The sequence below is a fragment of the Acipenser ruthenus genome, chromosome 18, assembly GCF_902713425.1.
Source record: "Acipenser ruthenus chromosome 18, fAciRut3.2 maternal haplotype, whole genome shotgun sequence".
NCBI lineage: Eukaryota > Metazoa > Chordata > Actinopteri > Acipenseriformes > Acipenseridae > Acipenser > Acipenser ruthenus.
The window spans coordinates 7712663-7739484 of record NC_081206.1 but is presented as its reverse complement, the minus strand read 5'-3'; the positions used below and the strand labels follow the sequence as shown (position 1 = coordinate 7739484).

The 26822-nt window shown below is 37.2% G+C and overlaps 1 protein-coding gene across 17 annotated transcripts in view; it reads right to left on the bottom strand.

Moving 5' to 3' along the window:
- The window catches only part of LOC117420806 (potassium voltage-gated channel subfamily KQT member 2-like), a 44723-nt gene extending 18813 nt beyond the window's left edge, over positions 1-25910 (bottom strand). For 11 of the 17 annotated variants that reach the window (XR_009307651.1, XM_058991085.1, XM_058991102.1 and 8 more), the window contains exons 1-11: positions 25478-25910; positions 10316-10406; positions 9884-10010; positions 8983-9158; positions 6678-6803; positions 6396-6506; positions 5815-5910; positions 5316-5410; positions 3548-3571; positions 1230-1298; positions 516-545 (exon numbers count right to left, since the gene is read on the bottom strand). Coding sequence is in view for 16 of the 17 variants with exons in the window: in XM_058991085.1 (XP_058847068.1) it covers positions 516-545; positions 1230-1298; positions 3548-3571; positions 5316-5410; positions 5815-5910; positions 6396-6506; positions 6678-6803; positions 8983-9158; positions 9884-10010; positions 10316-10406; positions 25478-25773 (1241 nt within the window). In the remaining variant the exon portion in view is untranslated. The remainder of the gene's footprint in view (positions 1-515; positions 546-1229; positions 1299-3547; positions 3572-5315; positions 5411-5814; positions 5911-6395; positions 6507-6677; positions 6804-8982; positions 9159-9883; positions 10011-10315; positions 10407-25477) is intronic. The other 6 variants (XM_058991086.1, XM_058991091.1, XM_058991092.1 and 3 more) reach the window with 1 other exon arrangement.
- Positions 25911-26822: the final 912 nt, after the last annotated feature.

Genomic DNA, 26822 nt, shown 5'->3' with positions numbered 1-26822 from the left:
CACTGCTTTTGTCATTCATGGAGATTTTTTAATATGTCTTTCTAATGCACAGCTGCATTAGATCCAAAGCCCTGTTAAAGGTTGATACTTAACCTGCATTTGAATGGGCTCATCTATTTCATCATGTTTACAAACCCCACAGCACTTGTCTGATTGCCAATAATAACCCCTATGCCACAACACAGCGTTTCAGTGATATCAATATCCCACGTGTTTCAAGACTATAGGAGCATTCGAATACCAACCAGTGTGTCAGACAACCACTGTGATAGACCAAACTATTCCAATCATTCCACATCAACGTGGGGGTGTTGCTATGTACAGATAAATAAACTATACATTCATTTGAAGACAAATGTATAGTAATAGATTCTAAACAATATATACAGTAGCAACGTCCCTTTATCCGACAAACTCACTAATTATTACAATAAGTAACTACAGTATAAGTATCACATAACAGCACCGACAACAACCAAATACAGAAAATGTATTTACACGACTGTCATACAGACCTGGGGGAAGGCTCTGGCTGCGAATCTTTCCTTTATTTATGGAAAATAAGAAAATAAGAAAATATATATAATTGACATTACAACAGTTTTTCAACATTCATTCTCTGTTTTTAAATAGTTCTTTATATGAAAAAAATCAATACAATATATACATTTAAAATTTGAAGATTGAATTACTACTAACAATATTGTGTTGGATGTCTATACAAACATTTAAATTGAGACAATTTGGAAATTAATATCCTTGCTCCGTTACAACATTAGTCCACCAGGTGGCACTGTGTGCTATTGAAAACTTCCTATAAGAAATAATGCTAAATACAAAAGTATTATATGAATCAAAATGGTTTACTAACATCTCTTCCTTTAAATATGAATGCATACAAATATTGCATTTTTTTATTTTGATGTAATAGAATGTTAAGGGGAAAATGCTAATTCAAACACGAGCATCCAGATGCATTTAAAGACTTTATTATTTACAGATCCAATAAATAATACATTTATAGAAACTGTTTTATAGAGCTTTATTAATAAAGCAGTATAGCCTACATGAAATCAAAATGATGTCACTGATATTGTGCTAAAAATTGCATCTTTATAACATTGCCAACTACTGTAGTTAATGCTCAGGTTAATATCCAATATCCATCAATACTCACACTATGAAAGGAAAAGGCTTTAGGAAAGGAAACGTGCTTGACCTGACCTGACCTGAATGAGAGTCCTGACTTGCTCTTCAGGTTCCTCAGCAGGTCTAGCTGGTTGAGTGGTGGAATCAGTCTGCAGTAATGCAATACAACATTAGTGACTGTTCACGCTAGCCAGGCTATACTGAGCTTCCTGGGGTTCCTACTCTTCAGCACCCTGGGGAATGTGCACAGAAGCTACTTACGAATATACAGACAAAGGGAGAATATGGAGGGACACCACAGATGAAGTACACAGCAATGCAATGCTGATATAACAAGTGTTGGGTTATCAATTCGTTACTGGGAGTGTTCTGCTAGCAATTCATTCTGTAATTTGTAACAGTGTAGCAGACAAGTTAACAACACACATCAGAACAGAGGAAGAGGGTACAACGATGACATGACAAAAATGTGATTTTAACAAACTAACTATCTAACTTTGGATACTAGAAACTAGCTCATGAAGTGAAAAAAAAAACAACAGAACTTTAAACATGCATTCAAAACATATTGAGTAATACTAATACGAAACTAGAAAATAAGACACACATAATATTATATGGTATCTTATATATCCAAATCTTTGCAGAAATTTTAAGCAATTTATTAAAAAAAAAAATGTTATACCACTGACTAGCCAGAGATTCTTGGTCTGTGTTTCCACTGACTAAATCCTGGCCTGGATACTGTGCTGTCCCTCTGTAAGCAGGTTCACTCATGTCTCAGTATGAGGAATAGTAGCACATAACATGTCTCAAAATGGCAATGGGCATCATACTGCTGGTGTCTGGAGTACCACGGATCTCAGAGCATTTCAGCACGCTTCTGAACATGGCAGCACACGGCAGTGGAACTGTACTGATAGCACTGTTATTCACAGACCATAATGAAATCATATCAATAAGGCAACTTTAATATTACATAATGCCATTGGAAAAAAGCAAATTACAGTTCTTAAATAGTCTTTAGCACCAAAAAGAAAAACTGTCATCTGAAATTATGTATCCTTTGTGTATGTTTTTGCAACAGTGTATCAGATTGTAGGACTATCTGTGGAAAACAAAAATATATACTTCAAACCAAAAAAATTAAAAAAGCAACAAAGCTTACCAGCAGTTCTTTTGTTATGCCAAGAAACGAAAAGCAAATGATAAAAAAAAAAAAGTTATGATAAAACAAATGAGAAATCAGAAGTGATCTACTTACTGGAATCAAAATACACAAAATGAGAAGAAAAAAAAGTGTATTCTTTTACACAATTGCAGTATTATTATTCTCCACTGACAATAACCCAAGGCAGAGGCACTACTGTATGTTTTAATTATATTTGAACATATCAATTTAAAGTATAGGAAAATGTCTGATTACTACCAGCAGGTGGCGGTGTTGTGACAGCATTTGCTCTACAGGGAATGCGCCTAGAATGATTACACTGCCAGTGCTGTGACATGTGCTGACCTATCATCCTGCTGATTGCATTCATTCGTTATCAGAATGCATGCAGCCCTTATTCAATTGTATTTCAACTTCTCATCTGAAGAATCACTGCCTGTGCCATACAAGCATATTGGAACTGAATGCAGCACAGATGCTGCGTGAACTGAATATTAAAAACATAATAAAGATTGATTTATGAGCAAATGCATTTAATTTGTTATTCGTGGTTTGCCATTGTATACTGTATTAGAAAGCTATAACTACACTAGTCTACGGGGCTCACACAGTGGCGTTGCATGGACTGCTGAACTGTGGGCTTTTACTCCATCAGTTTCTTGTCATGTTGGGTTTCATCAGGTGGGGGTTTTCAGTTATGTTCGAGTTTCAAGGAGAATCAATTCAAATAACATGTCCAAGTAGTACAGAAAGAAACATTTCTTTAACACAACAACATTAACCTTATTCATTTCATGTACACGTCAGTCCTGTATGATTTTTTTGGAGTCCCACACTCAATGCTTCAGCACAGGATGAGAAAGGAAGAAGTTTATGAAATAGTGTGTTGTGGCACAAGAAATAGATTCACCACAGTGACATTATAATGAAAGACATTACAGAGAAATGATATCTGCTGCTATCGAGAGCTATTAAAAAAAGGGTTTTCAGACATGGGTTCAAAAATATAAAATACAAGTGGCATGAGGTTAATAAGTACACCACAATGAAATACATTTACACCCAGAATTCATGAGTACGATACCAAATGCAAATACTGAACCACTGAAGTTACTAGGAGGGGACACTGCTGTTGAAGATGGACAATGACTCGGGGGAAGCAAGCTTTGTAAGAGTGCCCACAAAACAAGAACAGCACTGCTGGTTTTGTTCCCATGCACCTCATACCTGGAAGTGCCAAATGCAGGCACACTGGCAGTGCACCAACAAGATAAGCGAGGAGCAGTTTAACAGAAAGAAAACAGAGCACAACAAAGAAAACATTAGCATGTGGTTTGACGGTTCACAGTGAGGCAGAGACATCAGATTGTTAATGTCTGCTTTAATACGCATTGCATAGGGTGCTGTTTATTCCCTTTAGGATGCTTTATTAATGTTTTCCATGGTAATTGGTAATGGCATAGCAACGTGTAGTAAAGCAGATTTAAAGCATAGTGAATGTACTGACATGCTTTGTAATTCACAGGGATTATAGCAAAGCATGAGGAAATGCATAGTATAAACACAGTGAAACATAGTAAAAGGACTATGTTTACTCTTTTCTGATTTTCATTCTTTTTTTTGACAAGGATAGGATAAGCTGTGCAGATCCACATATGAGAAGTACAAGAAAGGGGTTTGTATGGTTATTACAAAGGGGTGGTTGTTTAAAAAAGGGTAAAGGGGTGTTAGTGTTGGTGTTGGGGGAGGGGGTCCCAAAGACACCACATTATTCATAGGAAATATAAAGGGCATTCTTTATCTGATCATAACAGAAGCTGACCAAATGTAAATACAATGCAACATCAGTGTTTAAACCTGTTACTGCTGAAATATGAATGTGTATTTTTTTTTTTAATTTGCACAATTTATACAGTTTAATGCTCAATGTTCATAAAACAGTTTAGATTGCTTAGATTTATATGAGTGGGATTTATAATACTGTCTCCCTCCCCAGTGCTTATTCAGCAACAGCAATTCCCAGAAGCATACTGCTTGAGTTGTGAAGCCTTTTCGTTCAGCAACAGTCTTATGGATATTGGTTTGGCTCTATTGCCTGCAGTAAACATCAGAAAAGTGATTTGTGATATCCAGATATCCCTGCCAACAGTCATTTTAGTGTGACTAGATTAGATTTTTTTTTTTTTTGATAGTAACAGACAAAACCATTTGAGATGCAAAATATCTAATACAGTTACATTTTGTATTATTGTTTTTAATTTCAAGATGGGTTTTGGGGTTATGCTGTGGTCAAAAGGTTACACACACAGTGATTTTGCATCTCTTACATGCTATTTTATTACACAGAGTACAGAAGATGTATCAAGCTTACCATGTAGCCATAGAGTAATGTTGTGTTCCTCATAACAACTTGAAACCATCTAATAAATAAATCCATTTTTAACCATGAGAATAACTAAATTGTCTGTTGTACAGGTTTCAATTTGCATTACCACACTCACAGTAATCCATTTGTCTCCAGGCTGATGTGAAGCACCTTGCATTTAAAGATAACCAGATATGCATTTTATCTTTAAATACATTATGATTAGGTGTTCAAAACTCATATCTAACCACAAGGTATCACAATACTGTCAGAAAACTCATTGCAGGGTAGCATATATGTCCCAACACATTTTGCAGATACATATCGTCATCGAATATCCTGTGCTGCACCCCACATCCTTAAATTGAATTAGGTATTCATGTCCAATGGAGACATTGTCAAGAGATGTTGAAACAGAACACATTCAGTCTCAAGCCAGGACCAATTAAACACGGGGAAATCATTCTGAATTAGAAGCTAAGGAAAGTGCTGTTAAATACAAATTTGGTTTTGAAATTATACATTCATTCTGTGATTTAAAACAATCTAACCAGACCACTTAAAAACAGCAAATGTATAATTGAATGTACACATTCAGCAGCACTAGTTCACTGCAGACAGATCCTGTACCTGTACATGGGAACCGACGCTGTCCGCTCATAGTAATTCCAGGTCGACTCCATGTCAGTCCTGGTTAGACTGGTAGCATAGAACCTCCAGGCAGCCTGAAGAAAAGGAGGAACAAAACTCTGAACCATGCAGAAGGACTGCAGAAATCATTGAAAAAAATCAAATGGTACTTGAAGCTATACTTCAACAACATAGAAATGCATCAATTGTAGTATTATTGTGAAAGGTTTGGAGAAAGAGCAGACAAAAAAAACCTGCTGAGAATGTTAAAAATGTGGCCAGCACAGGTCAGCTGTGTCAAAGTCTCTTAGTTATGTTTAGCGGCTTTACTTAGTTTTGCAAAAAATAAAAGAAAAAGAAGTGAACAATAAAACCTTTTTTGTCGGTCTCAAAAATATATACCCAGATGTTAAAGCCCATGTTTGAAGACTTGTAGTCTAAACCTTTGTCAAAAGAACTGTACACATTTCTGTTAAAAAGCCATTGAAAAGTCTGTTACCTGGATGAGACCCGCAGCTGGATTCCGTCGTTTTTCAAAATGTTTCTGCCGATGTTGCTCCTGAACCTTCAGGGCAAATCCGGAGCCCAAGATGCCCTGTACACCAAAAGAAAAACAAACGAGCGGCTTGTAAAATAGTTAAATACTTGTGCTAAATATTTCTGCAAAGATTTGAAAAGATGTGTAAAGCCGGTGATCGGCACAGTACACTTTTCTAGGTTTGCATTTTCTGAAAAAAACAAACATATAAACAACACTACTCTAGGCTTTTTCATTTTGCCTATACAATCTTGCTGATCCATCGTTTGTAGTTTTTACCCTTTTCTTTCTCAATTCCACACTCAAGACTTGCAGTATAACAGTATAAAACCACTTTCCATGCTAATTTAAAGCATGCCTACTCTCTTTGCTACTACAGCTACCACAGTACACTCCCTACATGGTAAATCCTCCTCTCCTTTATATTTGTGTGATCTTGTCACAATTCAGTAGCTACTGAGAAAGCTACCTCTGTAGGTATTAGTTCTTTATGGAGGTAGCACTGCCCTTAAGTTCTCTGCATGAAGTTCTACATTACTTACAGCTGGAAGTGCAAAGAATGACACTCCAATGAGTGTAAAGGCTGAAGCAAGAAGACGCCCGTTCCATGTAATCGGATACTTATCCCCATAACCGATTGTAGTCAGGGTAATCTAAATGGAAACAAAAGCAGAATTGCTTACCCGGTATTTAAATAGTGCCTGACAACAATTTTCACTTTAGCATTTATTTCAATGCAGCAGGTGACTTTGTTTTAGCGAACCTGCCCCACGGTAAGCAGCTGGTCAGCTGTTTTAATACATACCTTTATTAAAAGCACTTACCAGCCCCCACCAGAGTGCATCGGCGTAGGTTTCAAATTCTTTGTTATCTTCTTTCTCAGCCAAATACACCAGGAAAGAGGCGAGGATGAGACAGAGAAACCCAATGTACCAGGCCGTGATCAGTTCCTTAAAGAAAGGCAAGATAAATTATTATTATTATTTATTTCTTAGCAGAAATCAGAAATAAGAAATAAGAAATAAATAATAATAATAATAATAAGGTCCTGCCTTCCCCATATGTTGTCAGTTGTACACACGTGTACATTACTAGAATGTACCCCAAGACACTGGCATTGCTTTCTATGATGGCAGTGCTGAGCCTTTGGAATCTTATAATCACTAATCACTACATAGAAAATAATACAGGCTCCAGCAGGTGCACTAGGAATCTGTTATACAGAGTACCACAGCATCTACGAGGTTCAACGAGGAAATAAGTGAAATCGACTCCCAAACACCACAGTCATAGACATACACATTTATTCACATTCAAAACAGTACCATCTGTTCAAAATAAGTGAACGAAATGCACGCCACAATACAGGTGCATTAACTACATTGCAGTTACAATGTTGTTGCAATATTTAGTGCTTACAACAAAACTGACTGAGGAAATCGGTTTGTTAGATGCAATTTGTTAATGTATGGAGTTCCATCCGTACAATCGCAGAATGTTGTGCTAAGTGAATCTAGCTCTGTACATGCAGTTAATGCAACTGTATTTTGAAGTGTATCCATAAAAATAAAATCAGCAATACCAAACGGCATGTAATAACTGTGCCTATCGCTTCAAGATTAAAAACACTGACTGTGCAAGGGGTTGCGATTGGCAGTTTACAAAGAAAAACCATGAAATCAGCCAATTACTTTCAATTAAATACAGTATGATCAAACTCATTTCAAATGAGTAATACAAATCTCTCTTTCACACTGGATCCAAAGTAATCCTATGGGCTAGGGGGGCTGAGGTGCTGTAAGGCTGTACAATCTTAATCTCAAGCACCTGCTGTACCCCTATGACAGAAGTCTTCTTTAAAGCAGTGGACACCCAGAGAGGAAAAGTCCTGTGACCAGGGTGTACGCAACAAGTCGTATAACTTGTATATTATACTGTAGCTCAAAGGCACAAAGACAAAAACATTTTGCCTTAGCAGGGTGAGCTAATAATATGTGCTGGAGGTTCAGGATGAATTATTTTACCACAAGACCAGAGCGACTGTATCTCAGATCTATAAGAAGTTAATTCACCATACCCTTTTACACGTCCTGTCAGTGTCACGCACAACATAAATTACATTCTCAGCAGCTCTCTCCCCACCCCCACCCCCCCCACCCCCCTTCTGCAAAGATATAATCATCTTTAGTCTCATACTGAAGCAAATATTCATTATGTTCATCTTTATTTATACCATATCTCCAAAATCCATCAGAAGAAACTCCTCAGGCTTTTGCAATATTCATATTACATATTAATATTTGATGTTAATACTGGATGTATAGACCATTATCTTTTAATTGAAGTATATTTTATATTTAATGTACTTAGGTGGAAGAAATACATTTGTTTTATTCCACTCATTTTTAAAGTACAGTGAATACAGCTCCCATCTCCGGTTTCTCTAGCTATATAAAACAGGATGCTGTAGCTGTTTCTGTAAGAAAATGTTATTGTGAAGATCTAAAAGGCTTATCGACTGTATACCCATGAGGCAGAATTAACTTACTGCATCAGTGCCTAAACAATCAGTGGACCAGGAGAAAGACACACGAAATAATGAGTTAATTTCTTCTATAAGAAAATACAATGGTTTAAGTTAGCAGTACCGCTTTAGGCTTACTGGTCTATTCTACTGAGATCTGCATGCTGTTACTTTAATTGGATTTGGAATACGACGTCAGTTTGTTTCATTAGTCTCATTGCTACTGTGGGGACTTCTCACTTCAGCAAAACAGTCATTTTATTACAAAAAAGGAAAGAATGAAAATCCTGCAAGTCAGTAAAACCAAGCCTATTTTAACTGAGCAAAGGGACAGACGAACACCCCAGGGTATTCCGGACACGGACAGAATAACATCCTCTTTGCTGCAACCCTTCAAAATGTGACCTTGATCTACCAAATAATTAGGCAAGGTTACGTCTGGAAGGAACCAATTTAGAAGGAAAAGGAGGTTAGTAATACATAGTTCAGTGCCTCACAGTGGAATGGGGTAATCAAGGCTGCATGATTGCCCAACCCTCAAGGGTCTACTATAGGTTATAATCCATTGCAATATCTGCTACTTCTGACAAGAAGTGCAGAAGTACCTTGCTGTGTGCATAGACCACGGATCCCAGCAGCTTCCAGGTGCCACCCCTGCGATCGATTCGGATCATGCGTAAGATCTGCAAGAACCTCAAACTCCTGATGGCAGAGGTGGCAAAGACATTCCCCTGGGTGCCTGCAGCCAGCACCGAGATGGAGGCAATCAACACCATGACGTCTGAGTGGGGAAAAGAAAAGTTACAACCGGAAATCAGCAAAGATTGTATAAAAATGATTTAGCTTGGACAGATGGCACTTGAGCTTGTCTGGAGAATTGTAACTATTTCATTCAAACCAGGTTTCTGTTTTTAACCTCTGCTGGCCAAAACTACATATTGCATATAGGGAGGTTGAGTTAGTGGGACTAGCCAAGTTGACAGGCCATTTTGTCACATGATTTGAATGGAATGAGTTTTCCAGACAAGCTCACAGAAAATTATAGTATGGCCAACAATTTTGCATCACCCCATAGAATTAAATAATTTTGCTTCATAAAGTCAAATGAAACCTGCTGAATAATGTTACGTTAACATATTGAATTACATACTGCTTTGTAGTTTTCCATATACTGTACTTAACGAAAAAATTAAAAAAATGTGACATTAAATACTGTACTACTATTATGGCTTCCGGTAGACTTTTGAGATATCATTTTGTAGTGTCTTTGATTACATGATGTTAAATAAAATATCTAAATTAGGTTCATATATAGTTTTTTTTTTTTAAATGATGTATCAATCCTAAAATTCTAGGTGATGCTAAATGTTTGGCCATAGCTGTATATGGGATCAACATAACTCCGAACCATCCAACACGATTGCAAACATCATACAAAGACAAGGTGAAGAAAATGAATAAAATGGCATTTTAAGCTACTTTAGGTTTAGAAATGAGTGTTCTCACCGATAACACAGAATGGTTTCCGTGCGAATTTCAGCCTCCCCTTCCATCCTCGATAACGACAGCAGCAGCCAGCTGCCCAGATTCTCACACAGTACTCCACACCAAAAACAACAATGGTCACAATTTCCTGCAAAGAGACATGTTATAGTTTTAAAAACCTGCCATTGCTGTTGATCATCTGATTCATTCTACAAGTCAGCTGAAAACTTGAACTATCAAATAAACTACAGTCAGCTTTAACCACCAAATTACAACAAGCTGCACACTGAATAACATAAAGTAATGTTTATTATTTAAAAAAATAATAATATTTGCAATTCAATTTTTTTTTCTGTACACTTGTTTTTTTTTTTCCGTATAATTGGCTTTATTATCACATTTCTACCATTATAAGTTGATTCCGCTTTGAAACTGGATTTGAAGCCTACTTACCAGAATATAAAGTGCATTCTCTGAGCTTTTTTCATATTCTTTGATTGTTGAGAAAACGGACAGCACCAGACAGGAGAACACCAAGAGAAAACTGAAAGAGAACACAAATTTCACATTGCTACTGGACTTTTTTCTCATTATGTGCTGCAGTGGATAGATCCATTCTTATTAGATGTTAATGAGTGATGGCACGTCTAAAGAACTGGACAAATCCATGGTGCTTAAAAAGTCTATTTGTACAAACTGCTTAAAAGCTAACACCTGTATCTGAACTTCTCCAAGATGCTGACCTGGAAAAATTTGTCAAATGCAGATTTCCTGTTGCTCCAAATAGCGCACATGGTTTGAATCTGTAACCGTTGAACTATATTGTTGCTGCAGAACGCTTTACAAAAAGTATTCAGTCCAGTACATCGAGTCGTTATTTAAAAGATAGAAATTCCTAACTACCAAAAAAAAACATATGTCTCATCCTGATGGCTTTTTCCGAATACTGTCATCATTTTTCACTAAATCAAGGATGAGTAATGCTGTGCCGCCCCACCGTCTTCCAAAAATGAACTGAGCGATTTTGTTTAAACCAGAGAAGCCAATATAAATAATGCCAGTCTCATTACTGCAGCATGGTGTATAATCCAAAAGAGGTGTGTGATTGCATTACAGTGCACTCCGTTTATAAGAATCACATCCGTCCCTTAAAAACAGACCGATATGATTACAATTTGCAAAAGGGTGTCTCCGTGCATCAGCAGTTTAAATACAGCATACAAAAGTCAGTGGTGCTCAATCACTGAGGACAATACATCAAAACAATCAAGACAAGTCCCTGTGGATAAGCAACTTGTTATATGATCATGATTATATTTACTCAAGGCTGCAGAATCCTATTTTACTACAGTATACTTGAGAAGCGATCGTCTCGTGAGGGTGCCTAGTTTCATTGCTGTGCAGTGTTACGTGGCCTTTGAATTAAAATGACATTACAGTACAGTACAGTACAGTTTATTCATAGCATTTACGCATCTGTGGCTTGCTTTTTTACAGTTGTGATGCAAATCTCACAGTTTTTCACTAAGTGGAAATGTAAAGCTCCACACCCCCCCCTCCTCACCGCGCCACTACGCAATCCCCCTCCCTCTACATGCATATCACACAATAACAGTGCTGTACTCAGTATGTATTCAATGAATGTGTATTTACTTTATTAAAACAAATTTTCACTAACAGAGAACAAAAATAAAATACTTGCACAATGCAGTGGCGCAGTCACTGTTTGACTACAAACTTATCCAGCTTTCCCTGGGTCATTGCATCAAAGCATCTTTCTTTTTAAACTGCACAACTTGCTTTTTTTCTACTGGGAGTCACTGTAGATAGGGATTATACTCTATACACGCTGTATACATGCCTAATCACGCGAGATGTGATCAAATTCAAATTCAAAAACAGCTGCATTGGCTGTACACGTCATCGCACTTGATACAGTATCGTATTACATGCAATCAGTTTTTTTTTTTTTTTTTATTATTTATTTCTTAGCAGACGCCCTTATCCAGGGCGACTTACAATTGTTACAAGATATCACATTATTTCACATTATACAGATATCACATTATTTTACATACAATTACCCATTTATACAGTTGGGTTTTTACTGGAGCAATCTAGGTAAAGTACCTTGCTCAAGGGTACAACAGCAATGTCCCCCACTGGGGATTGAACCCACAACCCTCCGGTCAAGAGTCCAGAGCCCTAACCACTACTCCACACTGCTGCCCTAACCACTACTCCACACAGTTTGCCCCAAAATGATTCTTATAAGCAGATTTCAGTTATCCTTGGGATTTCAGATCACATTGTGGGATTAGACAACACTACAATTGGTCTAATCCCATTCAAAAAACGATAACGAGAGATGTCAGTGGAAGTACGTAATATGTTCCTGGCACTCTGTTATTGACAACAGGATAAACAGATACCCTAGATACTGTGCTGAGGGTTTCTACTAATGGAACTTCAGTTTATCAGTAGAGCTTGAAGTTTTCAGGTTTTATTTTTGATCACATGACTTTCCTTTAAACTTATTTTGAGGCGATTCTGTTTCTTAAACTCAGAAAATGCTGTTAATTACACAATAATGTCACTTGTTTTTACCTTCATATCTTGACTGAGCCTGATTCTGTTTCTTGTATTATTTTTTCAAGCAGACGTGACAAATTGCATTAATTGTTCATCGCTGATCCTAATTGCATTTCATTCTTGCAGTCGCCTAGTTTGTCACTGTGCTTTTGTTATTTTCACTCGTTTAGTTGTCCTGACACATTTTCTTTTCAGTATAAAATATCCAGTTCTGATAGCAAGTCCATCATTTCAATTCTCTTTGATTTGTAGCAAAGACAAAAATGATCTTAACACAAGTCTTTAATTAGTAGTTTCCTCCTTATTGGGATGCAGAGACAGCTTAACAACTACTAATTAACATTTAAAGGGAGGTAGAGATTTGGAAAATAAAAACCGAAAAGTGCAAGCCCTAATTATCAATTAAACCACAAGATAATCTGAGATAACTATTTTCTCAGATGGCTTCATAAATTATACCTCTGAAATGTCATAAAAAATAATAGCATTATAGCAAAATAACATTCTTAAAGACAATAATGTGCTGGAGATCCTGTTTCAGTACCATTTCCCCAAGATATCAATATTTCTTTTATATTGGATTCGTTTTTGGTTCTAGGAACCCATGTAAGATTATACCAATCAATAACTACCTTGTCATTTTGACATGTTATATTATTTGTTAGTTAATTTAAAATGTCACTAGTGCTTGCCCTCCTTTGGTACTGTAGGGCTATACAAACTGAAAGCCACATTATTATGATTATTTATTTCTTAGCAGATGCCCTTATCCAGGGCGACTTACAATTGTTACAAGATATCACATTATACATTATTTCACATTATACAGATATCACATAATTTTTTACATACAATTACCCATTTATACAGTTGGGTTTTTAGTGGGGGAATCTAGGTAAAGTACCTTGCTCAAGGGTACAGCAGCAGTGTCCCCCACCTGGGATTGAACCCACGACCCTCCGGTCAAGAGTCCAGAGCCCTAACCACTACTCCACACTGCTGCCTCGGCTGATCAAATTGTGCTTTAGTGACAGCAAGTAGATCTGCATCTACAGTATACACGGTGCACACCAATAGCAAGAGTTATGATAAAGACAGAAATATAATATGTGAAAAGGCCGAAGGGGATGTGTGACAGGGATGACTGAGTGCTGCCAAACAATAAACAAGACACAACTTTTCACTGTCATATTTATAAATAATAAATGATAATAATACAAAGCAAAACAAACACTTTACAGCAGGGCTTTGTCCTGCCCCGTTTTATAGTGTGCAGGGCTCTCTCCTGCTGCCCTGCCTCAGGATGCAAGTTCATTAGTGAGAAGGAATGAGTACTCTACCTATTGCCCTATTTGAGAAATGGCAGTTGATAATGTTTTAAGGTGTTACTTTTCTATGCCATCCTAATCTTTGTAACTCTTATGATTAAATATGATACCGTATATTTCAATGCTAATGGACTTTCAAAAATAATTTTTCTACAGTAGTCTCCGCATATAAGAGAACACTTCGCCTAATGGAACACCCTTGTAGTGAAACTGGTTGTTCCCATTGTAAATGCTCCGGCTAAAGGAACAGGAACTTCACTTAAAACCTTCTTGGCACCGATAGCGATTCATTCACAACAGATACAGTACTGTTTTGTAAAAAAAAGCGACTTGTCATCGTGAGAGTGTCTTGAGGTACACTGATTGGTTTACTAAATCTTTCCAGAACCGGCATTACATTATTTTGTATTCTTTAAAAAATGGCATGTAAACAAACGGCAAAATGTGTCGCTGTTTCTCTTGTTACACAAAGTTGGAAATTGTTTGAGCTCTGGAAAAAAACCTGAATTCAAGTCGCTGAGCAATTTGGTGTTTCCCGTTCTGGTGTGTTTCTTCACCATTCTGTTAAATAAGGTGCATGTCTATTGCTGCTGCATTTTGTAACTTGTGTAGGGATGCTGTGTTAATTTAGTTTGACAGTTAGTTCATTAACATTAAGTTAACCGTAAGTAATACAAATGTATTTATTTATTTATTGATTCATATTGTGTCTGGTGGCTAACTCCGTCTTAGAGAACACTTCGGCTATAAGAACACTTTGCTTGCTTCCCGAGGGGTGTTCTCTCTGTATAAATTGTCTGGGCACATGCTGCATGTTATTTAAAATGTGCATTATGTATCACAATCTGGATGAAATCGCTAGCTACTGTACTCACTGGGCTGCAGGCACAGTCATCACTGCTGTTTAATATTCATAACAGATTGGGAATATGTGCTAAGGCAGGAAGATGGAAACATTCACAGGAATCTATAAAAGTGTATTTTACAGCATCACACATTCCTAAAATACAGCTGTGATGTTATTTAGGTAAAAAAATTCACAGACAAAAGTGTCATCGATCATTCTGAGTGTTGAAGATCAGTCAGACTTCATACTGACATGCTTTGATGTTTGCTTGCTTTATTTAAAAGCAGGTCAAAATGATAATTCCCATAACCATCACCACATGCATCCAGTCTACTTTACAGTGCCAAAAGCACAGATATGATGTGAGCTTGTCTAGAGAATCCCAAGTCTTGGGACAGAACAGGCTCCATATAGATCATGAGACATAATACTCTAGGCACACTCCAAGCAAACCTGGATAAGGCAGATATAAAGAAAAATGATAATAACTCAACATCTGAGCAACAAAACCCAGGGTCACGCCTAATGATGGTAAACACCAGACAATAGTTTCAATGAAAATTACACTTCTGGCTACTTCCTCTTTAAAGAGCCTCTTCCAAAGGTACCAGATTGTAACAGGTTAAGTTCAGAGGCTGATTGCAGTTAGTGCAGATTAGACACTCACTCTCCACCTTCAAGGTCAGGAAGAGAACAGGGCCATGTGCAAGGACAACCTCTGTCAAAGTCAAGACCGACAATGCACTTGAGAAACGATGGACCCAGATGTTCTGTTTCCAGAGGTGAGACAGGGAGGGGTGAAAGAACACTACAAGCAGATTCTACTTTGTATTCTTCAAAGCATATATTAAAACGAGGAGCCTGTAACCTCTCTGATATCCTGCTTCCAGCATATCTGGAAGAATCGTCTAGTGCCCCTCAAGAATACTGTAGGTTTGGATCTGAATGACAGGAGCAAGGAGGCTACACACATCTCTTAGTAACAGTGGCTAGAGTGTAGCACTAATGCTATACCTGTGGGACCTCCATTCCTCACGTGCAGAGGAGTGTGAGCTACTGCTGTAGCAGCCACTTGATATCTTAAAACGGTTTAAAGATTTTTAAAGTAGGTCACAGCATTCTTTATAATGTTTTGGGTTAACAGCAGATATTTTTAATCCAGGTATTACATTTATATACACAGTATTGTCCCAATAGTACAGTTAAGAAATGGCATTAATAAATACAGCCTGTTGTTTTTCGTTGAATTTAGCGTTGGCACTTTTTTTTTTTCCCTCAGTATGCAGATCTGTTATGTGGTGTGTTACCTATGAATTTCTATCTATGAAAACATTCATTTTTTAAAGTAATAAATGAACTGTGAATTGTAAAACAACTACATTAACAAACAAGACTCTGATTGATCAAAGGTATGCTGTATATTCAGGCTCCAAATGGGTCATTTATTTTCCAAAACAACATTTCTAAGGCAGGTTAAAAAAAATGAACTATATTTATACCAAACATTGCAAAGACATTTAAAATATTTATAACGTTAGGCTGGGAGCATTTAGGCTATAACGCACCATCAGGGTCAATAAGAACCTCTCTGAAAGACACTTAAGAAAACCACGTTTCCGTTGCTTCCCTTGCTTCTCTATGTTACAAACTGAAAACCCAGCCACACTTACATTTCTGCAGTTAAACCACAGACTTCTCTGCCTCTTCAGGCATAGTGCTACCGCTTCTATTAGAGGTTAGGCGGAGAGGGTCACTAAATTAATGTTCACAAAGAGAGGTACTGTATGTCTGGTGAACGAAAATGAGAGCACCATGGAAACTGAGGATGCATTAAATTAAACACCTCTTCAGCTCTTCCAAGCTAAAAGCCAATCTGACGAGCCCTTCTGGAAGAGTTGTATTTATACAGTTTATACATATACTGAAGAAAAAAAACGGTCGTAACCATTGTGACAATTTTTGCAGGTATTTTGGCATGAAATCTCTGTACTCATCGAGCAATGAACACTTAAAGTATTGGAACTGAAGGTGGTGTGTGCCCTTTGTGTTTATGATTGTGTGGATAAATTTATATTTATCCACACAAATCATAAACGGGCAGCAGTGTGGAGTAGTGGTTAGGGCTCTGGACTCTTGACCGTAGGGTTGTGGGTTCAATCCCCAGTGGGGGACACTGCTGCTGTACCCTTGAGCAAGGTACTTTACCTAGATTGCTCCAGTAAAAAAAAAAAACCCAACTGTATAAATGGGTAATTGTATGTAAAAATAATGTGATATCTGTATAATGTGAAATAATGTATAATGTGATATCTTGTAACAATTGCAAGTCGCCCTGGATAAGGGTGTCTGCTAAGAAATAAATAATAATAATAATAATAATATTAAAAGTTGCTGTATCTCACAACCCTATTAACTCAATTAATTCACAGTCCACATGTATTTAATTTCTACTTGATAAGAACACAGACTTTGATGAACCACCCAGTTATACTGTAGCTCAATATAGTTTTCAATCATGGTGGTGAACACACCTTGGTATTTAAAGGGTTAATTGTCTGCTTTCCTGCTCTAGCTAAGTCAGCACAGTGCAGCAGAAAGCCTGAAACAAATTCATTATTAATTCAGGCATTAGGTTTTACTGGTTGTTTATAGTCACGAGGGCACGCACACACAACGTTTCCTCTTAATCACTTAAAAGCGAGAGTTTATTGGACTGCAGCCAAATGCACATCTATATTTCTTCAATGAGTCTAGCTATATATCATATACTATATATCTATATTTATATTGCATTCTATTGTCATCAGCTGCCACCATCTGGCACGGAAATCTAATATACATTTAATATCTAAGTTTGGTCATAAGTAATCCAGTGCTTGAATCAATGAGCCACCATGATCAGCTCATACTACAGTATGCTTACCAATTTCAACAACGATGCTGCACACTGGTGATAGCAGGCAACTCTGTGCAGCTTTAAGATGAATATTTAAGATGACACTTAGGGTTGTATTAATGTGCAAGCTGATTGGTAGTTTCTCACTATTCTACTGTGTAGAACCCATGGGCTAAAAATAACCAGCTTCAAGAATACAAAGAACTGACAGGAATACATTCAAAAGTTAAACAAAGAAAAAACTCTATAGGTGAAGAAATGTAATTCCCTAGGGAAAACTATGTAATCACAATGAATTATAGCAGTCTCATCCATCTTTTGAAAACGACTGTTAACTGGAGAATCACAGATAGTATACATCGGTGCCAAAGTTGAAAATGGTAGGAACTCATTCAAATGGCCCCACGAAAGCTGCAGAATTTGAATATATCTAGCAGTAATGTAGAACACTGCAGTATATTATTCCCATTGGGTGTCTTCAATGTACCGGTAATATACAGCCACCACTTGGACAATAAAAAATGCTTCAAGGTTAAGAAAATCAAACAGAAAAAAAAACTCTCTTTAGTGTTTTTCTGTCTTCAAACATATAGAACTCCTTTGGGGTGGGGGCTATTTGAATGATTTTATCAGAAGCAGTATTTGGACCCCCTGGTACTGAGCAAGTACCTTGTAATAAACAACTTTCCCCTCATAGTAATTCAGTGGATATTCAATCAGCACTCCACATTCAGTCTTACATGACTCAGTCTTATATGACAAAGCAGATCCCTTTGGGAATGGCAAGTATAGCTCTGAATTATTCAGTCTAGTTTGGGGGTAGGATTCCAGATGCCTATATATCCTTTACTAACAATCCCAACCCTGCCATGTGTCTTTGACATTACCGACTAAGGATATCTACAAAGGATATTGATTAGCTTGCATTTCTTTTTCCATCTTGCCCAATGGTGAAAGTCTATGCCAAGATCAAACACGTTGGACTGATGTCTTATGTTGCTTCCCTTGCGAAGCTAAGCCAAGTTGCAATAGCTTTGCTACAAATCAAATTTATTTAATTGCTTTTTCTGTTAATGAACTGTTTACATAATTGTTATTATGGTAGATGTTAGCATTTCAATACCTTGCATTTCACACTGCGACCACATACCAGAACCGTTAAATGTATATTATATGTCTCTCATTACCATTATAATAATCTAAATACTAAACCTCAAGTATTTAGAAGAGCCAAATGATAGGTAAACAATATAAAATACTTTTTTTTTTTTTAAATTTATAAATCACGTATTAGAAATCAACAAATGACCGCTAAGGATTTGTCAAAAATTCCAGTCCATCTTCTTGTAATGAATTGGCATATTATCCAATTGAATTGAATGGAAAGGCAAGGGCTGGACATGAACTACAAACGATATGGTTCAAAGGAACACGTCTTACCGTTCAATTAAAGATCAAGCTCTGCAGTCGAGAGGTAAGTATGTGTCTTATGCCGATGTCAATATTAGTAACTCATCAGCAGCTAGGAGGAGATTCATTTCACTGTGTATGAATGTCAACCCATGCAGAGAAAATACAGCATAGCAATGCAGCATAACAAACATCAACATGTCTTCTGTTTAATAGTAGCTCAGCTTCACTTCATAGTCCTCTTGCCCAAACTGCATGAAATGACATCTCTTATAATAAAGAGACACCCTACACATGATGTGACATACATCTATACAGAAGGCCATAATTATCATTACTGTGTAAAAAAATCCACCTGTTATATTAAACAATATATTATACAAAACAACGACGAAACAGGCTGCACACATACTTACTTGTTATAAAGAAGACTGAGCACTGCTATAATCATATACATTGGTCTAAATTGGTCAGTAATTGCTATAGTACAAGCTGCTTGTATTTCTATATTAAATGGCAGTGATCAGGAATTAAACCAGACATCATGTTATAGAGAAAGATAGCTTGTCTCCAAGACCAGCAGACACAGACCCATTTCTAAAGAGATACAATTTCATTCATTACCACGAGTCGGCCATCCCAAGGACATTGCCACAAAATACTTGCATTTAACCTTTTTTATCCCCTGATTTAAAAATAGTGTATCTCTGGATGACTACAGATATCATAACACAAGTAAAGGCATTGTTTTTCAGCCTCATTAAGCAAGCTATCTGCTGACCTACACCCCACGGAAATATTGCATGCAGCTGTGTTAACATTTATACTCTCAACATTACTGTGAACAGCTGCTTGAGGGGGGGGGGGGGGGGGGGGAATAACAGTTGCGTGATTTATATTGCACACCAGTCAGCCGCATTCATTTGCATATAATATTTCTATGTGGTGGGCAGAAGTCTGGCTTTGCAATATTATTAGAATATCACATAGTATATTATATTGCTTGGAGTCTGTTATACATCATATTGAATTGGGTGCTGTTCTGTAAAAGCTGATGTCCACCCATGACAGGTCAGAGCTGCTGTACAATCAAGTGGTTTTGCAGCTTCTATCTTATAGAGCCCTATACTTAACATATTTTAATGATATATAGTTAAATAAGAATAAATAAACAGCACAGATAATCTTAATGTGAAACCATTTTAATCTGCTATAAGCCATTAACATGACACACTTAAGGGATCATTTATACTTGAGTGTATTTTCAAGTGTAGTTTTTGAATATGGCGGTAAGTGTACAGTTTACTGCAGTTAATATACATGTTTACAAATATGTGTAAGCATGGAACTAGTTTATCCCTTTTCTGTGGTATGCAGCAGCTCTCTCATCAGAAGCTAGCCTCTCAGAGCAGCAGCAGTAGAAGCAGTTCTAGTGTAATGTACTGTAGGTAAAGCACTAAAGCATGGGCAAATCAATACAATGAGATTAGCACTCACTGCAAGAAAACACCCCTCGTGGATCTAACATGCTGTGCATTCAGTGCAAAAGGAAGCATATTGATTGCTAACTTTGTATGGGTCAGCAAATCAGGTTAACCCTTCTTCATTTCTTAAAGTGTCGTCTTTCCTCGATTCCCCTGCCAGCAAAGAAACAAATTCCCCCAGAAATCTACTTTCAAAATAAGAAACATTTGAATGATGTCTGGACTGCTTATTCAGTGTAAACCTCACAAATGCACTGTCTGACGCATGACATTGAAAATTGCACTCTGACCTATAAGTATTATTACAACTAACTCTGCTTTGATTCTGTGATATTGTTAATCAAAGTGTAGTGCTGCATTCCCCTTACAGCTCTCATGCAAGAGCATCTCAATCCAAAGCACAGCCCCTTAAAAAAACAAACATTGTGCACATTGTAGATTTAGTGCAGAACCAGACATTACTCCACACTGCTGCCCTTATCATTACCATAATGTATATAAAGTCAAAATTCACTGGGAATTGCTGTTCAGTAATATTGTGTGTCTCCATACAACACATTAAAAGTGGATTCAATATTTGTTAAAACAAATTGTGATGGATGATCTTGTAGTTTTGATTAAGGTTATCCATTGTTCATATTTTTAAAAGTCAATTTACAAAGTCTTTGTATTGAATAGTTTTTTTTTTTGTTACAATCATGATACATACAGGCACATCATCTCGTCTAGTCAGGCACAGCAGTACTTACTTAAAGAGTAAATAGCTTTAAAAAACAATGGAATTGCTTTTCTATTGGGTGGTGTTTGCAATCATTCTGAGTGCCTGTCCAATGTTGAGTTATGGTTGTTTTTAAATCTGTCGTTACCTGAGCTTGTCTGGAGAAATGCTGGGACTGAGCAGCCTTCCTCATCCCTTTCAAATCACATGACTTTGTCACCATTCTGTTGTCTTTTATACAAGAGAAAAAATGCACCCAATGTATTAACTCATGATAAATATATTGTTGTATAACAGCACAGTTCAGGTAATGGGGAGCATTTACATTGTTAAATTCTCCCAGTACATTGCTTTATGGTCTCTTTTCTCTGTCTCTGAAGAAAGGAGTTATCTGTCAGTCAGCAAAGCACTTCCACAGTAAAGGGCACAGCTCAATCCATCTGCCTTGTTCAAGGGCTACTTCACCTTGAGGCAGCGGTATTTCTTAGACAAAGATGCATTCCCAATGTTGAATGGTTCAGAAATAATCTTCCAGGGAGGTGATAGCTTGCTAAAAGATTAGAGATCATGACCTTACAATTCACGGCCTCCTGTGTGCTAATTATTGTTGGAAACAAATACATTTGAAACATAAGTGCAATTGCTTGGGTGTTTTAAGGTAGAGTGTCGCTGTCATAAATTAAAAAGGTACTTCATGGATTAGTGCCATCTCCATATTCCTATTTGTTCCTTGAAATCAGAAAATGCAGGACTTTCAGTTGTTCCAAAATGTTATCTTAAATAAAGAGTTCCAGCTGTTTGCTGTTGTGCGCCTTTGTTGTGGAACTCTAATCCACTTACCATTAGGCAGGTTGAAACATTGGATTCTTTTAAGTCTAAATTGAAAACATACTATATATATATATATATATATATATATATATATATATATATATATATATATATATATATATATATATACAGTGCCTTGCGAAAGTATTCGGCCCCCTTGAACTTTGCGACCTTTTGCCACATTTCAGGCTTCAAACATAAAGATATGAAACTGTAATTTTTTGTGAAGAATCAACAACAAGTGGGACACAATCATGAAGTGGAACGAAATTTATTGGATATTTCAAACTTTTTTAACAAATAAAAAACTGAAATATTGGGCGTGCAAAATTATTCAGCCCCCTTAAGTTAATACTTTGTAGCTCCACCTTTTGCTGCGATTACAGCTGTAAGTCGCTTGGGGTATGTCTCTATCAGTTTTGCACATCGAGAGACTGAAATTTTTGCCCATTCCTCCTTGCAAAACAGCTCGAGCTCAGTGAGGTTGGATGGAGAGCATTTGTGAACAGCAGTTTTCAGTTCTTTCCACAGATTCTCGATTGGATTCAGGTCTGGACTTTGACTTGGCCATTCTAACACCTGGATATGTTTATTTGTGAACCATTCCATTGTAGATTTTGCTTTATGTTTTGGATCATTGTCTTGTTGGAAGACAAATCTCCGTCCCAGTCTCAGGTCTTTTGCAGACTCCATCAGGTTTTCTTCCAGAATGGTCCTGTATTTGGCTCCATCCATCTTCCCATCAATTTTAACCATCTTCCCTGTCCCTGCTGAAGAAAAGCAGGCCCAAACCATGATGCTGCCACCACCATGTTTGACAGTGGGGATGGTGTGTTCAGGGTGATGAGCTGTGTTGCTTTTACGCCAAACATAACGTTTTGCATTGTTGCCAAAAAGTTCGATTTTGGTTTCATCTGACCAGAGCACCTTCTTCCACATGTTTGGTGTGTCTCCCAGGTGGCTTGTGGCAAACTGTAAATGACACTTTTTATGGATATCTTTAAGAAATGGCTTTCTTCTTGCCACTCTTCCATAAAGGCCAGATTTGTGCAGTATACGACTGATTGTTGTCCTATGGACAGAGTCTCCCACCTCAGCTGTAGATCTCTGCAGTTCATCCAGAGTGATCATGGGCCTCTTGGCTGCATCTCTGATCAGTCTTCTCCTTGTATGAGCTGAAAGTTTAGAGGGACGGCCAGGTCTTGGTAGATTTGCAGTGGTCTGATACTCCTTCCATTTCAATATTATCGCTTGCACAGTGCTCCTTGGGATGTTTAAAGCTTGGGAAATCTTTTTGTATCCAAATCCGGCTTTAAACTTCTCCACAACAGTATCTCGGACCTGCCTGGTGTGTTCCTTGTTCTTCATGATGCTCTCTGCGCTTTAAACGGACCTCTGAGACTATCACAGTGCAGGTGCATTTATACGGAGACTTGATTACACACAGGTGGATTCTATTTATCATCATTAGTCATTTAGGTCAACATTGGATCATTCAGAGATCCTCACTGAACTTCTGGAGAGAGTTTGCTGCACTAAAAGTAAAGGGGCTGAATAATTTTGCACGCCCAATTTTTCAGTTTTTTATTTGTTAAAAAAGTTTGAAATATCCAATAAATTTCGTTCCACTTCATGATTGTGTCCCACTTGTTGTTGATTCTTCACAAAAAATTACAGTTTCATATCTTTATGTTTGAAGCCTGAAATGTGGCAAAAGGTCGCAAAGTTCAAGGGGGCCGAATACTTTCGCAAGGCACTGTATATATATATATATATATATATATATATATATATATATATATATATATATATATATATATATATATATATATATAAGCCATCTTGTTTTGTTTTTAACAACGCTGTGTTATGGCATAATTGAGTGAAGGCATAATGAAGAAGTTGGTTACAGTAAAGTACTTCATGTTTCCTGAGGTAAATCGTGTCATGAATCAGTAGCAGGCAGAAGGCTTTTTATTAATACATCAATATGGATTTTGAAAGAGCTGATAAAGAGGAGAATTTTCAGGGTTCATTGTTGGAGCAAGGTGGCAGTTGATATATAATGATGACTTTAGGCAGAACGTTGAGTCTGTCTGTTAATGGACCTCAAATTCTGAAATTCACTAGGCAACTACATTTAGGTGATTTCAGGTTCATTATTACCAAGGGATGGACCTTAATGTAGTCTGAATGTTGTTAGATATACAACAGTGTTTACAAATACATTTTAAACTATGTGTGCCACAGTAAAGGCAGAAATAGTCATTTGTCCCAGTAAAACACATTAAAACACAATGTTCTCCAATGGCCCAGAATTCCAGACTACTGTCTGTTAAGCTTCATACCACAGACAGAAAATTCCAAAGGGCTTCACTCATGGCCGGATTTTATTCACCTCAGGATCCATAAAGAACTCTATGTTGAATTAGTCTACAGTCTCTTCAATCTGAAAATAAAACCGCTCTGGCACCGCGTTTAAATCCAGCAGCTTTTCAAGGAACTGTCCAACACTACTACCTCCTGAACAAAGAACCAGACGCAGTGGAATCAAATGCTTTATCAGTTCGGTTTAAACATTTCAAATTGACTGTAAATGATAAGGAAGTGGCATTTAATGCTATGGACGTGTTCATCTTGACGTTAAACAGCAGTAGTTATTGTTGTGCAAAGGCTGCATATGTTAATTAAACAGAGAAATCCATACAGTAAGAAAGACTGTCACACATCAATAAACAATAAACAGGAAGAACGAATTCACAGTTCCATTCGTTTATTGGATTTCAGATATACCTCCACAAAAGCCGAGATTATGTAGGAAAACTAATTTAAAAAATCACACGTCGTAAATCAACGCTACGATGTAGATGTCAGAATGAATGATGTTCAATTGTTAGATCCACTCACTAGCACCTTAAACAACAACCCGGTCTCACCAGTTAATAACCCTTCAAAAGCCTTTCAGTATTTTGGAAAAGATAAGTGGCTGAAGGGATGTTTCAAACAAATCAAGTCCACCAGCAAAACAATCTGCATACGCAGCATTAGTAAAAACAACAGAAATCATAAGACTTGAACAATACTCTTACAATACAACACTCGTGGTAAAGGTATAATGGTTCCATTCTATTTTAGGCTTTATAATAAATCACGTATAATAATATAATCGGCTTTTTTTGTTGACTGATGAAGAAGGGGGAAAACATGATTTCCATCGCTGAGTGCAACTCATGCATTCTTAATGATCACGCTTACACAATCTATAATTCCCTTTAATACAGTAGCCTGCCATATTTACACATTGTTTTTATTAAAATACATAAACATTGCATGAATCATTCGTTTTTATATTTGAACATACTTGTAATGTATAACACGAATGCAAGTGAAGTTGACAGACGTGCATATATGTAACTAAACATATATGTCTATTCGTTTCAGCGGCTATGCTGTCATACATTACTTTCATGCCATGCCCAGATGGGGAAATAAAACATGTCATTACTTACACGTATGCATGATAAATGAAAGCCCAGCCTCTTGGTCTTTCCAACGCGTTGTAGAGGAAATTCTGCAGTTTTCGATAAAAAGCATTTCTCTTCGGTGGTTTTCTTGAACCAGTGACGCTGGACCGGGGTTTGCTTAAGATGCTGCCTCGCTTGGTACCTTCTGAACCAGCAATGAGCAGTGCCCCATCCCTGCTAGAGTCGGGAGCCGCCGAGTCTAACCCTACAAAGCCGACTTTCAGTTTCTTCTCCCCAGCAGGATCCGGGTACACTTCACCATTGCCGGATTTTTGCAGCATGTTGAAAGTCTACCGTCATGGGGAAAGATTTGTGGATGATTGCAAACCTTCACCGGGTACGAGCATTTCAGAATGGGCGTGTATGGAGAGTGGAGCCCCTTTGTCGTGGTAGAGCGCAGTCTTCTCGTCTGCTTTCCGAAAGCCAATTGAAATGCACACAAGGATCTGCAATGTGTCTAATCCAGTACCTCAGCTTCTTCCGGCCACCTGACAACCGAAATTAACCCTTTGTATTATCTAGAAACCAAGAATACCACTTATTAAAATGAAAGATGACGAATCACGAGAGCCCATAAGGTACTGTAATTCCCCATTTAATATCACATTTCTTTTTTCATAAAAAATGGCTTTGCTGACATAGCCAAAGTGAAATCCTGAAGCATTCAATGTAACATACTGGTACATACATTCAGTTCATAAATCCATATTACATTTTAAGAACAGTTCCTATGGAATTTTATATGATATAAACGCCATGATATAACAATGTTCATTTATAAAAAACATATTTTACAGACTTCCCAGATGCTGTGTGACAGTTGGTAATTTGAGTTTCCAGGGGATCTCATTTGATAACTCTTGCAAAAAAAAACAAACAAAAAAAAACATAAAATACTGTATGCATGGGATGTATGTAGAGCCTTTCATAATAAATCCTATTGACTTAACCGACTGAACACAAAGTGAGAGACATAAACAGAGAAAAGTATACTAGAGTTTTGCTACTATTGAGAAACTGTGTACTGAGTACTGGAAGTGGAATCCATGCCCTCATTCAAGGAAGAAACATCTAATGGATGCAAAACTTTAACAGGAAAACAAAGTCCTCTTCCAGATATCCCCAGTTGATCATAAACTAGGTTGATGGCAGGTGGTCTTATCGTCACAAGGCATTGCGTGGTCTAATCAGTTAGGCAGGTGGTATTACACACATTATTTCCAGTAACATTAATATACTTTAGTCATCAATTCTTTATAGATGGCAGGCAAGTGGATTTACTCATCAGTGGGCACTGAAAACAACCCCATTGCTTCCGGCAGAATTTGGC